At 25.7% G+C, this 14688-nt stretch overlaps 6 protein-coding genes across 6 annotated transcripts; 2 read left to right on the forward strand and 4 right to left on the reverse strand.

Annotated features, from left to right (window-relative positions):
* Positions 1-1061, forward strand: DDB_G0285307 (hypothetical protein; the record flags this gene model as incomplete). The annotated part of the gene is made up of 1 exon (XM_633195.1): positions 1-1061. A coding segment is annotated over one exon (1061 nt), but the record flags the coding sequence as incomplete, so codon positions are not given.
* Positions 1062-2003: 942 nt separating this feature from the next.
* Positions 2004-4853, forward strand: DDB_G0285309 (hypothetical protein; the record flags this gene model as incomplete). The annotated part of the gene is made up of 1 exon (XM_633196.1): positions 2004-4853. The coding sequence occupies one exon, from the start codon at positions 2004-2006 to the stop codon at positions 4851-4853; it is 2850 nt and encodes a 949-aa protein (XP_638288.1).
* Positions 4854-5022: 169 nt separating this feature from the next.
* On the reverse strand, positions 5023-5869 carry gpmA (phosphoglycerate mutase; the record flags this gene model as incomplete). The annotated part of the gene is made up of 2 exons (XM_633197.1): positions 5023-5254; positions 5352-5869. The coding sequence occupies 2 exons, from the start codon at positions 5867-5869 to the stop codon at positions 5023-5025; spliced, it is 750 nt and encodes a 249-aa protein (XP_638289.1).
* A 255-nt stretch (positions 5870-6124) lies between these two features.
* Positions 6125-12089, reverse strand: DDB_G0285313 (hypothetical protein; the record flags this gene model as incomplete). The annotated part of the gene is made up of 3 exons (XM_633198.1): positions 6125-9153; positions 9249-11249; positions 11363-12089. The coding sequence occupies 3 exons, from the start codon at positions 12087-12089 to the stop codon at positions 6125-6127; spliced, it is 5757 nt and encodes a 1918-aa protein (XP_638290.1).
* Positions 12090-12644: 555 nt separating this feature from the next.
* DDB_G0285315 (hypothetical protein) lies at positions 12645-14006 on the reverse strand (the record flags this gene model as incomplete). The annotated part of the gene is made up of 1 exon (XM_633199.1): positions 12645-14006. The coding sequence occupies one exon, from the start codon at positions 14004-14006 to the stop codon at positions 12645-12647; it is 1362 nt and encodes a 453-aa protein (XP_638291.1).
* Positions 14007-14189: 183 nt separating this feature from the next.
* On the reverse strand, positions 14190-14597 carry DDB_G0285317 (hypothetical protein; the record flags this gene model as incomplete). Its single annotated transcript, XM_633200.1, has 1 exon — positions 14190-14597. One exon carries the CDS (start codon positions 14595-14597, stop codon positions 14190-14192), a length of 408 nt encoding a protein of 135 aa, XP_638292.1.
* Between the last annotated feature and the right edge of the window lie 91 nt (positions 14598-14688).

Below are 14688 nucleotides of genomic sequence, written 5' to 3' on the forward strand. Positions count from 1 at the left end.
ACTTTATAACCACTATAAGACCAAAAAATATGTATACAGATTTTGATTGGTATAAATCACTCACAGAAATAGAATGGGTAATAGAAAATGAAGGATGTAAACTAATTAAATCAGAAATTAAAGGCGAAACTCTAATTATCAAAACAGTGAAAAGAGTCGTAGAAGAATTTGACACTATCATTGAACTAGACAATCTAACATTAATTGGACACTCCAACAAAGGATGGAGAGATCAAACCTCATTACCAGAAAATCAAGAAGAAAACAAAAATAAAAAACAATCAGATGAACAACAACCACAATCTACATCAGAACAAATACCAAAACAAGGAAAAAGAACAATCATTATCCCACCAATCACATCCTCATCTAATGATAAAACATTTATGGCCCTAGATGATACAGCTCAAAAGGTAATAGAAGCATCACTAGAAAACGTAGATGAACTAACAAGAATAGAGAATGAGATCAATACACAATCGATAAACAATCAAGAAATTAAAACAAAATCAGAAAAACCTATCGAACCACCATCTCCATACAATACACCAATAAAACAACACGGCGAAACAAAGGGACTAACAACGGAAGAAAAACTTAGAGAGGCAAATGATATCTTCGACTTCACCAGCCCAAACACTGATGCAATAAGAAAAATAGAATTCCCACTTTCAATCCCTTCAAATCAATGGTTCTTCTCCTCTCCAATAAAACATATCATGAGTTTCAGCCCAACCTATGGTACACCATCGAAAATTATCGATTCACCAAGTAAATTGTTAAACACACCAAAAAAGAAACAACAAGACAAAACAAACAAGACCAACAAAACACCAGTCAAACCAAAATTGGGTGAATATGGACAAAAAAGCATAAAAACAAAAATGGATGAAGATATAGACAACTTCAACAAGGAAATTCTAAAACAAATCAATAAATCAAAAAACCCCACAAACACACAAGACCAACAACACAATGAACAAAGTAAAGATCAGTTAGAAGACAAAATAAACCAGAAACTTCAAAAGGTAGATAAAAATCTACCCCAAATAAAACTATAAAGAAAAACACAATAAGAATAGGTGTTTGGAACGTCCAAGGATCCAACACCATCCAATCTGCCAGCATAATAAACACCGTTTTAGACAACAACAAGCTGGACGCAGCACTTCTAACTGAAACAAATATAAAAACAAATAAAATTTACTCAATAAATCAACAATATAAAAACAAAATAACACACCACGCACCAATTGATAAAACAGGACAAGGGGTGTCACAAATCATCATCAACACCCGCAATAGAACTTCCTAAACATCTCAAAAAATACAATAATTCACTCAGTACTTTCTATAAATAAAAAAAAAAAAAAAAAAAAAAAAAAAAAAAAAAAAAAAACCCAGGTTAATCAGAAAAATAAAAAAGATAGAAAGAAAATAAAATGAAAATCACAAACAACACCACAAATATTAAGCAACACAAATGCCTACAAAAAATAAGCGAAATTGTGGATAAAACTCAATTAAAAAAAAAACAATTCAAATACGTCATAAACATCAATCACGAACCAGACGATAAAATAAAAAAAGATTTAGAAAAAAGTTTGGACAAAAAAGATGTTTTAATCAAAAAGACCCTGTAAAAAAAAAAAAAAAATAAAATGAGATCTAGCATCTCAAGGAGAAGCAAATAATAATTGCGTTATCCAATTCAAAAAAAAAAAAAAGTGGGTATTTTATGAAAATTTTGTTGTATGGCTCTATTGATAATGACAAAGATGTTTTTTACAATTTTAAATTTGAAATTCCATAAAATATATAAACATCCATTTAAATAAATAATTAATCTTGTTTTTTATTTTTATAAAAAATTTTCAAATTTAATTGAAATTTTTTTCTTTTAAAATTACAAAAAAAAAATCCCACTTTTTTTTCACAAATAAAAAAAGTTTTTTTTTTTATTTTATTTATTATTTTTTTAATAAATTATTTTTTAAAAAATAATGGTGAAAAGAATAAAAAATAAACAAATACAAAATACATATGGTCAGAATGATCAGCATGAACTCAAGCTACAAAAATCCAAAATTCAAATACCAAAAGAAAAAGGAGAACATCAAGGCGAGCCACAACAACAACAACAACAACAACAACAACAACAACAACAACAACAACAACAACAACAACAACAACAAAAACAACAAAAACAACAAAAACAAGAATATAATGAAAATGAAAAATTATTTTGGAAAGTAATTAAAAATAAATTTTTAAAAACATACATATTTTCATTTTTAAATGATAAATCAAAGATTCAAAATAAAATTTACAAGTATGATGAAATTTGTTCCGTTCAATTTTTAATAAAGAATAATTTAATTGAACTATTAAAATATAAAGTTAAAAGAGGTGAAACTTTGATTGATTTTCTACCATTTTTAAAAAAAAGAAAATTTCAAAATTATAAACCACCCACTGAAGATCCAAATGATAGAAAATCAATTTTTAAAGTTATAAAAAATGATACAGAATTTTATCAAAACCTTTTCAAAAATTATAATCAAAATTTCATATCAAATGAAAAAACATTTTTTGCCAATGGTTATACTCCTTCCATTTTACCATTATCAATGGAGGACGATGGTAAATTCGATTTAAAAATTGAAACAAAAAAACAAATAATAAAAGATGATAATGAATGTGCATTTAGAATTTTTCAAAATGTAAACTCTGTTCAAATAACTGTCGAAGATTTTTGTGATGCAATATCAGAAGGTTCAATTAAAACAGCTAAATTAATTTTTAATCGATTAAAAAAGGAATCAAATTTTAAAAAACATGAATTAATTGGAAAAGTTTGGAAAAATTATACATTTTTAAATTCAAATTCACCAATGTTTAAAGATTTTACTTTTAAAATTTCACCATCAACTTTTGAAACCTCTGAAACATTTTCAACTTTATCTTTATCATCACAATCACAATCACCATTACCATCATCTCAAATATCAACCACATCAAAATTTAAAATTATAAATAAATCAGTTAAATTATTATTGATTGACTTAAAATTTATACCACCAAAAGAAATGAATAATATTAATCAAGATATTTTTAAAATTGATATTAAAGAATTAAAAGTTAAACATCTTTTAGAATCATGTAAAACAATTTCAATGATATTACAATTTACAAATTTATTTGATACTTATTTAAAAACTTTAAAAAAGAAAGAAATCAGTGATAAATTTATGGGATTTGAAGGTGAACTTCAAACATATTTACCAAATCCATTAATTGATTTTTTAAGTTTTGAAAAATTAATTGAAATTGAACAAAATTTAAAACCTAAATCAATTGAATCATTGGTTCATTCAATATCAACAAGTGATACTGATAGCGATTACATTTTTAAACTATTTAAAATGTTATTAACATTTACAGATTATTCAACAGTTTTTAAAGATAATTTTATATTTTTCAAATGTAAATATTTTAATGATTATTCATTATGTAAATCAGCAAAAGATAAACAATTACCATTCCAATTAGGTTCATTTGAAAATATTTTACCAAATTCTTCTTATTTAAGTAACTTGTTTCAATTATTTTCATATTGTCAAAATGAAAAAGAAATTCAAACTAAATTCATTAATCAAGCAATTGAAAATATAATTCAAAGTTTAAAAGATTCAAAAAGACCAATAATTAAACCATTAAATTTAATTATAACATTATTACACTTTGATTACATTGAATTTATTTCAATATTTTATAAAAATCTAAAAGATATTATTAAAAACGAGAAAGATTTACTACCAATTGATTTACTTGACCATATAAAATCAACAACTACTTTTGATTTTTTTATTAATAGTAATTTATTATTTAAAAATCAAATTAATTTAAATAATTGTTTAATTTTGAAAAATAATGGTGGTGGTGGTGAACCATTAAATTTAATGTATCATATTAAAAGTAATTATAATAATATTTATAAAGAATTAATTAGTTCAATTGATACAACTATTAATGATCCAATAAATTATTCAATTGAATCATTATTATTTATTTATAATAATATAAAAGATTTTGAATATTGTTATGAAAGAATTAATGTATGGAAAAGAAGTAATATTGATTTATCATTAAATCAATTCATTCAATTAGTTAATTGTACACCAATAAATAAGCAATATAACTATATCTGTGGTAATGGTTCATTTGATAAATTCAATTACGATTCATGTTTATTAAAGTATAATTGGGTTATAAGAAATAAAAAACATGATATTCAATCAAATAGATGTGATAGTAATTATGGTTCAACAGAGATTGGAATAGATGCAAAACTTGTTATTATACCATTATACCAATACTATAATCATAATAAATTAAAGTTAAATGATATATTCCCAAAATTGAATACATTAGATCCAATAATTTTCAATAAACCTCAAAATCATTTAATTCATAAAATTATAAGTGCAATTGGTGAAAGAGGTGATATAAAATCATTAGAGACTTTATTAAAATTAATGGATTTCTCAAATTTTAATAGAACTTCTTTTTTTTATTTTTATAGTTTTTTTTTATTTGTCATTTTAGCTGGTGCTTTAAAAAATGGTCATTTAAAACTATTCCAATACTTAAAATCAAATTATCCTCACTTTTTTAATGAAAAATTAAATTTTGGTAATAATATAAATAATTTAGAAAGTTATGGTGTATTTCAAATAAATACTTTATTTGAAATATTAAGAGATATCTCAATAATTTATAATTTAGTTGATATTTTTAATGAAATAAAAAATAATATATTTTTTGAGCATTTTAATTATAAAAATAAATAAAATAAATAATTAAAAATAAATAAATTTTAAATAAATAAATAAATAAATATATATCTTTTTTTTTTTTTTTTTTTTTTTTTAAAAAAACAAATAAATTGAAAAAAATAATAACAAAAATAAATTAAAAATATTCTTTTTATTTTTTTATATTTTTTATTATTTTTAATGTTTATTTAGCTTTACCTTGATTGGCAACAGCTTGGATAGCAGCATTTAATTCTGATTCATCAGCAAGGTAGTAGTGTTTAATTGGTTTAAGGTTTTCATCCAATTCATATACTAATGGGATACCAGTTGGAATATCCATTGATACAATCTTATCATCAGCAATGTTATCTAAATATTTAACTAAAGCTCTAATTGAATTACCATGAGCAGCAATTAAAACTTTTTGACCTGATCTATATAATATAAATAAATGTTCATTTAAAATTAGTATATATATATTAAAATTATTATTATTATTAATTAATATTATTATTATTAAAGAATACATACTTAATTGTTGGAGCAATAGTATCATTCCAAAGTGGTAAAAATCTTTCAACAGTATCTTTAAGACATTCAGTTTTTGGGAGATCAGATTTATCTAATTTAGCATAACGTGGATCATTACCTGGATAACGTTCATCAGATTCTTCGAGGGCTGGTGGTGGGATATCATAAGATCTTCTCCAGATTAATACTTGATCTTCACCATATTTTGCGGCAGTTTCTGATTTATTTAAACCTTGAAGTGAACCATACATACGTTCATTTAATCTCCATTGTCTTGAAACTGGAATCCAATAAAGGTTCAATTCTTCTAAGAGGATCCAAAGGGTACGAATTGCTCTCTTTAAAACACTTGTGTAGGCAATATCAAATGTAAAACCTGCTTTTAATAATCTTTTACCTGCTTCATGAGCTTCTTGAACACCTTTCTCTGAAAGATCAACATCTGTCCAACCTGTGAATTTATTCTCTTTATTCCATGTTGATTCACCATGTCTAATTAAAACTAATTTATAAACCATTTTCTTATTTTAAAAGTAATTTAAAAAAAAAAAAAAAAATGAAAAAAAAAAAAAAAAAAAAATTTATGTGCACATCCAAAAAAAAAAAAAAATAAAATAAAAAAAATAAAAAAAATAAAAAAAAATAAAATAAAAAACAAAAATAAATTAAAAATTCGGACGCAAGAACTGTTTTGGCCGGGTGATTTGACAGTCAATTTTTTAATTTTTTTTTTTATTTTTTTTAATTTTTTTTTATTTTTTATTTAAAATTACTTAAAAAGGAATTGATTTACTTTCACTAATTAATTCACAAGTATCAGATAATATTGGATCATTTAAAGTTTTTGGAATTGATTCCACTTTAAGTGATTGAGAGAAAGTTCCAATTTCTTTTGGTTTGAAAATGATTGGGACTTTGGTTGTAGTCTTTGGATTTAATGTTATGGTATGATGATTCAATATGAATGGTGATGGTGATGGTAAACTTAATCTAACATTTAAAGTTGCATTTGAGGCATTTGATATTGATACTTTGTTTGTTGAAGATTGTCCAATTTGAACAATACCAAATGTTATTTTATTATCATAAAAGAATAAAATTCCATTTGTATGTTGTTTGGGTTGTTGTTGTTGTGGTGGTTGTTGTTGTTGTTGTTGTTGCTTTCTTTGTTGTTGTGGTGGTGGTTGTTGGTCAGGTTCAAATTGATGAATATGGTAATGTCTAACTTCTTCACTCTTTTTTATACCATCTGTAGTTGTAGTAACAGTTGGGTTAAATCTTAATGTATTTTCAAATGTATTGAATAAATTATTTTCATTATTATTATTATTATTATTTGTATTGTTATAAACTGAAGGTTGAGGTTTTTTTAAAATTGATTTTAAGTTTGTATTATTCGAAGCTGATGTTGTAGGAGGAATGTTGGTGGTTGCTGCATTAAATGAAGTGGTGTTTGCATTTAAAACCGAATTTGTTGGAAATGGTAAATTGATTGTCGCTTTAAATGGTGTATTGTTTAAATCCATTTCTGAAAGTTCAAATTCTCTTCCATTAATTGGTGTTGCTGTTGTTGTTGTTGTTGTTGTTGATGTAGTTGTTTTTTTAGTAGATGGTGGTAAATTACTAAAAATATCATTATTATTATTATTATTATTATTATTATTATTATTATTATTATTATTCATTTTATTATTATTATTATTATTATTATTATTAATATTATTATTTTGTTTTGTTGGTGGATTACCAATTATTGGAGTTATTTTAATACTTGATAAATTATTAAAGAATAATTCAACATCATCATAATCATCTAAATCGAAATTATGATTTTGACTATTTGAATCATTAATTTGTTGAGAATTTTCATTGATAAAAGTTTCTTTAAATTGAATATCTTGAATTTCTTCTTCTTTAAATTTGAAATCAAATAAGAATTCATCATCAAATGAAACCTCTTTACTTGTTGAATCCATTGAATCAGTTTTAAGATTTTCCAATCTATTATGAACTGATCTAATCTTTCTTTGACGTGAAATTTCATCACCAAAATATAATTTAACTTTACCTGGTGATATTGTTGAATTCATTAATGATCCATTTAATTGTGATAATAAATTATTGATACTACCGCCACCACTGCTGCTATTTGGATGAATTTCTAAACGGAAATCAACTTGTTCACCAACACCAATTGAAACACGATCTGGTTTAATAGTTGATTTTGAATTTGGATAAAATGAAATAGCTCTAACAAAACCTGAACGTTGACCTGTATTTTTAACTGTAAATTTACAATAAACAGATTTACCATCAGTACTTTGCTTATTAACATATAATACAATATTATTATTATTATTGTTGTTTGAACCACTTGTATTATCAATTGAATCTAAATTACGAGCAGAAGAAGCAACTTCCATTTTAGCGGAACCACCATAACCAAGAACCGGTATTGAGAATGATAGTTGTTTATTCAATGATGAGAAAACAACTACACTACCATGTGGTGATATTGAAAGTGGTGTATAAATTATCTCTACTTCAGTCTTTGAATGTGGACTAATTAATAATTGTTCACCATTACCAATACTAAAGAATGAATGACTATTATTACTACTACTACTACCACTATGATCATTTTGTTTAAATGTTGCATTCAAATGTAATGCATGTGGTAATGTACTAGTTAATGTTATAAGTACACTCTTTGTATCACCTAATTTAACACCACCAAAATTAACCACTTTTCTATTACAATAAAGTGATGGTGGTAAATTATTATTATTATCATCATCATCGTCATCGTTATGAAAAATAACACTTGAATTATTGATATTATTTAAATTATCTTGATCGTCAGAGATGATTTTAGTTGATGGTAAAAGTTTATTACTATCCTGATAGTAATTATCTTTACGTATATTATTAAATCTCTTTGACTGATAAGTTGGAGAAGGTGGTGATGATGGCATATATAAAGTTGAATCTAATGGTACGGTTATACCAATAACATCGATTTTAATCTTTTCCTTTGTTATTGATGGTGTTGAAATTATAATTGCTGCACGTTGTAATTGAATATTATTATTTGGTTGATACTTAATTTGTAATGGTATCATTGAATTTGGTTCAACTGAAAATATTGATGGACTAATTGAAAATACATCTGGTTGTGTTGAAATGCATTCAATATCAATTAATTCATTATTATTATTATTAATTTTATTATAACTATTAAAATTACAATACATTGATAAAGTTTCAATTGGATAGATTTTCTTTCTTTCTTCATATACTAATTTAATACCATTCTCTAAAACATAATTTGAAATACTTAATGGTACTCTACTATTATTATCAATATTTTCATAATCTTCATTATCATTATCATCACTACTACTACCAATACTACTACTATCATCATTTAGTTTTTCCTTTTTCAATATGAATTTTGGTGTAAATGATTTTGATTTTTCAATTTTTTCAAGTTTTTGTTGTTGTGATAATAATGTTGATGGTGATTGTGTTGGTGATGGATCAATTATTAATGGTTTTTGTGAGGTTGGTGTTTTAGAATTATTATTGTTATTATCAATATTATTATTATTATGATGATTATTAGTAATAGTTGCCGATAATTTAATTAATTTCTTTTGACCAGTTAATTGATCAATAATGGTTGCATTCGCATTATAAATTTGTTTTTCTGGTAAATTGAATTTAAGAGAGATTTGATCATTTGATAATTTTTCAAATGAAAATCCTTCACCATTTATTTCATATGTTAATTTTTGACCATCTATAAGTTAAAAAAAAATAAATTAAAAAAAGAATTATTAGTATGTAAACATATATATAAATTTTTAATAATAATAAAAATAAAAATATACATACTTTGAGATTTTAAAGAAAGATTTGAAGTTAAAGTATCATTAGAATTACATTCACCCATATCCCAATTATTATAACTATAAAATAAATCTTCATGATTTAAAATATCAGCAGTTGGTGTTGCATTGATTGGGATGGATAGATTGTAAACACCACTTTGTGGTATATATTGAATTCTAAATTCATCTTCAGTCTCACTATCATTTAAATTCAATGGAACTGTTCCACTACAGGTCAATACTAAATTTGCATAATGTATACCATTTGATTCTGGTTTTGGTAAATTATCAACATTTGGTATATATTCAACCTTTAAGAATATATGTGATAATGGTTGAATTATAATTATTGGTGGAAATGGTGCCAATTCACCTTGTTTGAGACCATTATTCGATGGTGTATTATTGTTATTATTGGTTTTATCAGAAACTATTATTCTAAAAGCATCTTTATCTAATCCAAAAATATTAATATTTGATAATGTTACAGGTTTTGAATGTGGATTTGTTACAATTATATCTCTACTTAAAATCCACTCTAATTCACATTTTCCTAAATCTATTCTCTTTTCAATTACTACCATTGGATATTTAATTATGCCATCGTCATAATTTTCTTCATTAATGTCTTCAATGTGTTGTTGTTGTTGTTGCTGTTGTTGGGGTGTTCTTGGACGTTGTTGTTGTTGGTGTTGTGGTGTTTTTGGTCTATTTGGTTGTTCTTGTTCTTGTTCTTGTTGTTGCATTTTTTGTTGATATTGAGAATTATTTATTAATGAAGATATTAAGAATGAATTATTTTTAATTTTTGGTGATTTAGGTTGAATTTGTGATGGTTGAGGTTGTTGTTTTGATTGTTGAGGTTGTTGATGTTGGTGTTGTAGTTGTGGTTGTAGTTGTGGTTGTGATGGTTGTTGTTGTTGTTGTTTTGGATTTAAATATCTTTCTTTTAATCTTTGATAAGTATCATAATCTAAATTACCTCTTGTAGGTGTATAACCAACATGAGAAGGATCATTTGGAACACCAATTGAAGCAAATGTTGTATCATTTTGACCAGTTCTATTACTAACATCACCACTAATATTTGTTAGAATTGGTGATACATAATTATTCATTCTACCACTAACACCACCATTCATACTTTGATTATGGCCACTATTGTGATTTGGTGTTGTACCATTTGGAGTATTTTGATAACCACCACCACCACCACCACCATTCATACTTTGATTTCCACTATTTCCAAATGTTTGATTTATGCTATTGTTATTATTAATAATATTATTATTATTATCAGCAGTAGGGTCATTCATACTTTGATTTCTACTAAAATTTAATTCATTATTATCATTATTGTTTTCATTTTTATTTCTTTCATAATGATCATCATCATTTATAGTTTCGCCAAACTCAATACCAGACCCAGTACCTGATAATCTACCCATATGTGGTGATTTATATTGAAAATAGGTACCAGGTGTTTTAGCTTCACCATTATCTTGAATGAAAGCTTGATTACTATTATTTAAAGATTGATGATTCATTTGATCATCTTTATAATTATCATTACCATTATTATTATTATTATTATCATTATGATTATTGTCGTTATCATTATTATCCAGATATTGGTCATCTTCATAAACTTCGACATGTGGTTCTTGGTATTGATGTTGATAACTATAATTATTATAACTATTATTATAATTTTGACTTTTATTATTAATACTATTTTGATAACCATCATTATTAATATTATTATTATTATTATTATGGTCATCATCATCATCATCATCGTCACCTTGGTAATTTGTTGCTGGTGAATACATTAAAGATGTATCAATGACACTTTGTCCATTAATGTCAGTGAATTGATTACTACCATTTTGTCTAGTATTTCCAATATTATCAATATTTGGATTATTATTATGATTATTTATAAAATCTTTATTAAATCTATTATTTTGTGAACCATAGAAATCAACATCATTAATATCTATGTCTAAATTAATTCATAATAAAATAAAATTCAAACCAATATTAGTATCATGTTAATATAATAATATATAATATATATAATATTTATTACTATTATCATATGAGAATAAAACTTACTTGGATTTGAAACATTAAATGAGAATGTTGTATCACGTAAAATATTATCGTCACCATTAAAATTATCGAATGGTAAACTATTTTGAAAATTTTGATTTGGTTGGTTTTGTGTTTGTTGTTGTAATTGTGGTTGTTGTGAATTTTGATGTGATGGTGATTGTTGATATCTTGATAAATGTTTATTAATGAAACTATCTTGTGATAATCTTTGATTATGTAGATTCTTTATACTACTGATGAAAGAATTTTGTTTATGTAATGCTGAATTACGAAATGAATCACCAAAATTATTATTACCATTATTACCATTATTATTGTTGTGGTGGTTGTTGTTGATACCATTGTTATCAGGTACTCTTGAATCAAATAATACAGATTGATTTCTATGATTTCTTGAATCATTATCAGTGATATTACCAACATAACTATAATTCTCTACTCTATTACCACCACTACTACCACCACCACCACCACCACTACTACTACCAACTCTTGTATCATCTAAAAATCCATTACCAACATTATTTAAATTGACTTTATCACTAACATTTGAAAATCTACTTAGGAATTGGTCATTATTACTTCTATTGGATCCTAATCCAAATTCATCCAAATTACCAAATTCTGTACTAAGATGATGATTGAAATTATTTAATAAATTATCATCATCTCTAAATGATAATGAAATTGGGTTAAATCCTGAAAATGGGTTCACGTGTTGATCCATTCCAAATAAATGCTTAACCTGTTGTTGTTATTATTTTTTTTTTTTTTTTTAAATTCAAAATTTCAAAAAAAAATTATTTAATAAATAAAATTAAAAGGTTTAAAATAAAAAAACTTATAAAAGTTTATGAATATGTTATGTTATTGAAGTGAATGAAAAAAAAATAAAAAAAAAAAGATAAAAAAAATAAAAAAAAAATTCAATTTCATAAAAAAAAAAAAAAAAAAAAAAAAAAAAAAAGCGGGAAATTAATCAAAAGGGTTTACTTGTTTTTTTTTTTTTTTTTTTTCGATGTCGAACAGAATTCTAATAGATTTGTGTATTTTTGGAGCAATTGCATGTTTTATTGTGTGTGTTTCTCGAGAATTAAAGGTTTGTATTTTTCAATTTTTTAAAAATTTTTCATGAATTTAATTTTTAAAATTTTTTTTTTTTTTTTTTTTTTTTTTTTTAATATTGGATTAACTAGATTGATATATGTCCATCTGTGTTAATACGAGTTTTTATTTAATATTTATTTATAGGCTTATCATTTAAGCTGAAGGGTTATTTTAATCATATGAATTGATCGAAAGATATAATATTTGGGAGAGATGATTCTGGAATACAATAGTAATTAGCTGTTGTTTTTCTTAGCTTGATCGTTGAGGTGAGAAGGATCTTAGGATCTTTGAAATTATTATGGTCTTTTGCTGATAAGTTTTTCAGATCTTTTGCTTTTTTGATGTATTCTAGAGTGGCCAATTTGTGCCATTTCTTTAGAAGGGAGCTGTATGATAGTGATTCATTTGTTAAAGGATCTTCACTGTATATTTGATTGCAAATCCAAATCCAAATGTTGTGGAGGATAAGGGCCATTAGGTTTCTATATGCGAATGATCTGGTTAGATCATAGTCTATTGCTTTATAGTTCCATTCAAAGTATTCTTTGTGGAATCTGTGGTTGGCGTAATCTGCATTCACTTCTTGATCTTTTTTGGCTGTCGGTGATAATTTTGGAGTTATTCTATTAATGAAATTGTTATTTTGCCTAATTCTTGTATGGTGCCAGTTTTTACCTTTGCCTGTGGTAATATAGATGAAATTTTTGAGTTTATTTATTTTTATGAATTGTTTTGTTTTCTTGCATGAGAAGAACAGGTGACCGTATGGGTCTTTGCTCATATCTTCTTTGCAGAGTGGGCATTGTTTGTTGTGAAGGTAGTTTATTGGAAGGCATCTGGCCTGGAATCTAAACATTGTGTCTCTTGTTTTAGGGTCTTTTATCTTCAGTATGTTGTTGAAGAGTTGATTATAGCTGTAGCCTCTTAAGTTTAGAGATGATTGGAATTCCGTTTTAGGGATGGTTGGATTTTGGTCTTGAATTGTGGTATACCATTCTACCAGTGAAAGTGGTTGTCCATTTTCGTTTTTTATGGATGTGAGATTATTGTTGAAGATTGCTTTTGTGATTCTTATTTTGTTCCATTCGTCTAAGTTTTCTTTTAGGTATCTGGATGTGAATTTGTTTTTTTGGATCTGATATTCCCAGCTTTTGTGATGCGATGAGTTTGTTTGTTTGGTTTCTAGTGCTAGGATGAACTGGTTTATGATCCAAAGTTTCTGCGCCAGTTGTCTCAATTCTATATTCCAAATGTTCCAACCCCCTACTTTTAGTGGATATCTTGCTCTTTTGGTTCTCATTAAATTAATAACTTGAAATCCACTAGCATTTTTGTTGTTTGGTGCCGATAAAAACCATTCTACTAATTTATTTATTTGGTTTAATTCCTCTTCCTTAAAGTTCTCTACATATGAATAGTAGGTTAATTTAGAGAGTGCGAATGCTTTGAGGATGTTGGTTTTGGTTTTGATTGTTGAGTCAGTGGTTTTCCATAGTACTAAGGATGATCTTATTGTGTTTAATATTTCTGGCATTTTTCTTGTTATCCCTTTGCCTGTGAAGAAGTATCCCAAGTATCTTTCTGGATTTGTAGATATTGGAATTCTTTGGTTGGTATTGTCTGGGTTGCCTATAAGAATTGATGAAGATTTGTCGATGTTTAGTTTTGAGGAAGTGGCTTTGCAAAATGAATTGAAGTGTTGTAGTACTAATTCAAGTTATTGAGAGTCTGGGACCATTGAAGCCGAGTCGTCTGCAAAGCTTTGGAATTTCTCTCTGTGGTTGCTGTTGTTTAGAGGAAGGCCAGTAATTCGGTCATCTTGTAAAATTTTTCTAGCTAAAGCCTCTATTACAAGGATGAACAGGGTGGGTGATAGTGGATCTCCTTGTTTAACTCCTCTTTTGATCTCAAAGGGTATAGTAGTTCTACCATTAATTTCAATTCTTGCTTCAGATTTGGTGAGTAGATTCATTATCAGGTTGATTATATTGGTTGGAATGTATATGTGTTGTAGTGATCTGAGTATTGAACCGTGTGAGATCGAGTCAAAAGCTTTTTCGAAATCATATAGTGTAATTATTCCGTTAATTCTTTTATCATTACAGTAGTTGATTAATTCGTTCATTGATATGATATTATCTAGAATGAATCTGCCTGGTACGAAACCTTTTTGATTGTGGTTGATCACTTTCGTTAGTATAGGGATTATTCTATTG

The sequence above is a fragment of the Dictyostelium discoideum genome (genome assembly GCF_000004695.1).
Source record: "Dictyostelium discoideum AX4 chromosome 4 chromosome, whole genome shotgun sequence".
Lineage (NCBI taxonomy): Eukaryota > Evosea > Eumycetozoa > Dictyosteliales > Dictyosteliaceae > Dictyostelium > Dictyostelium discoideum.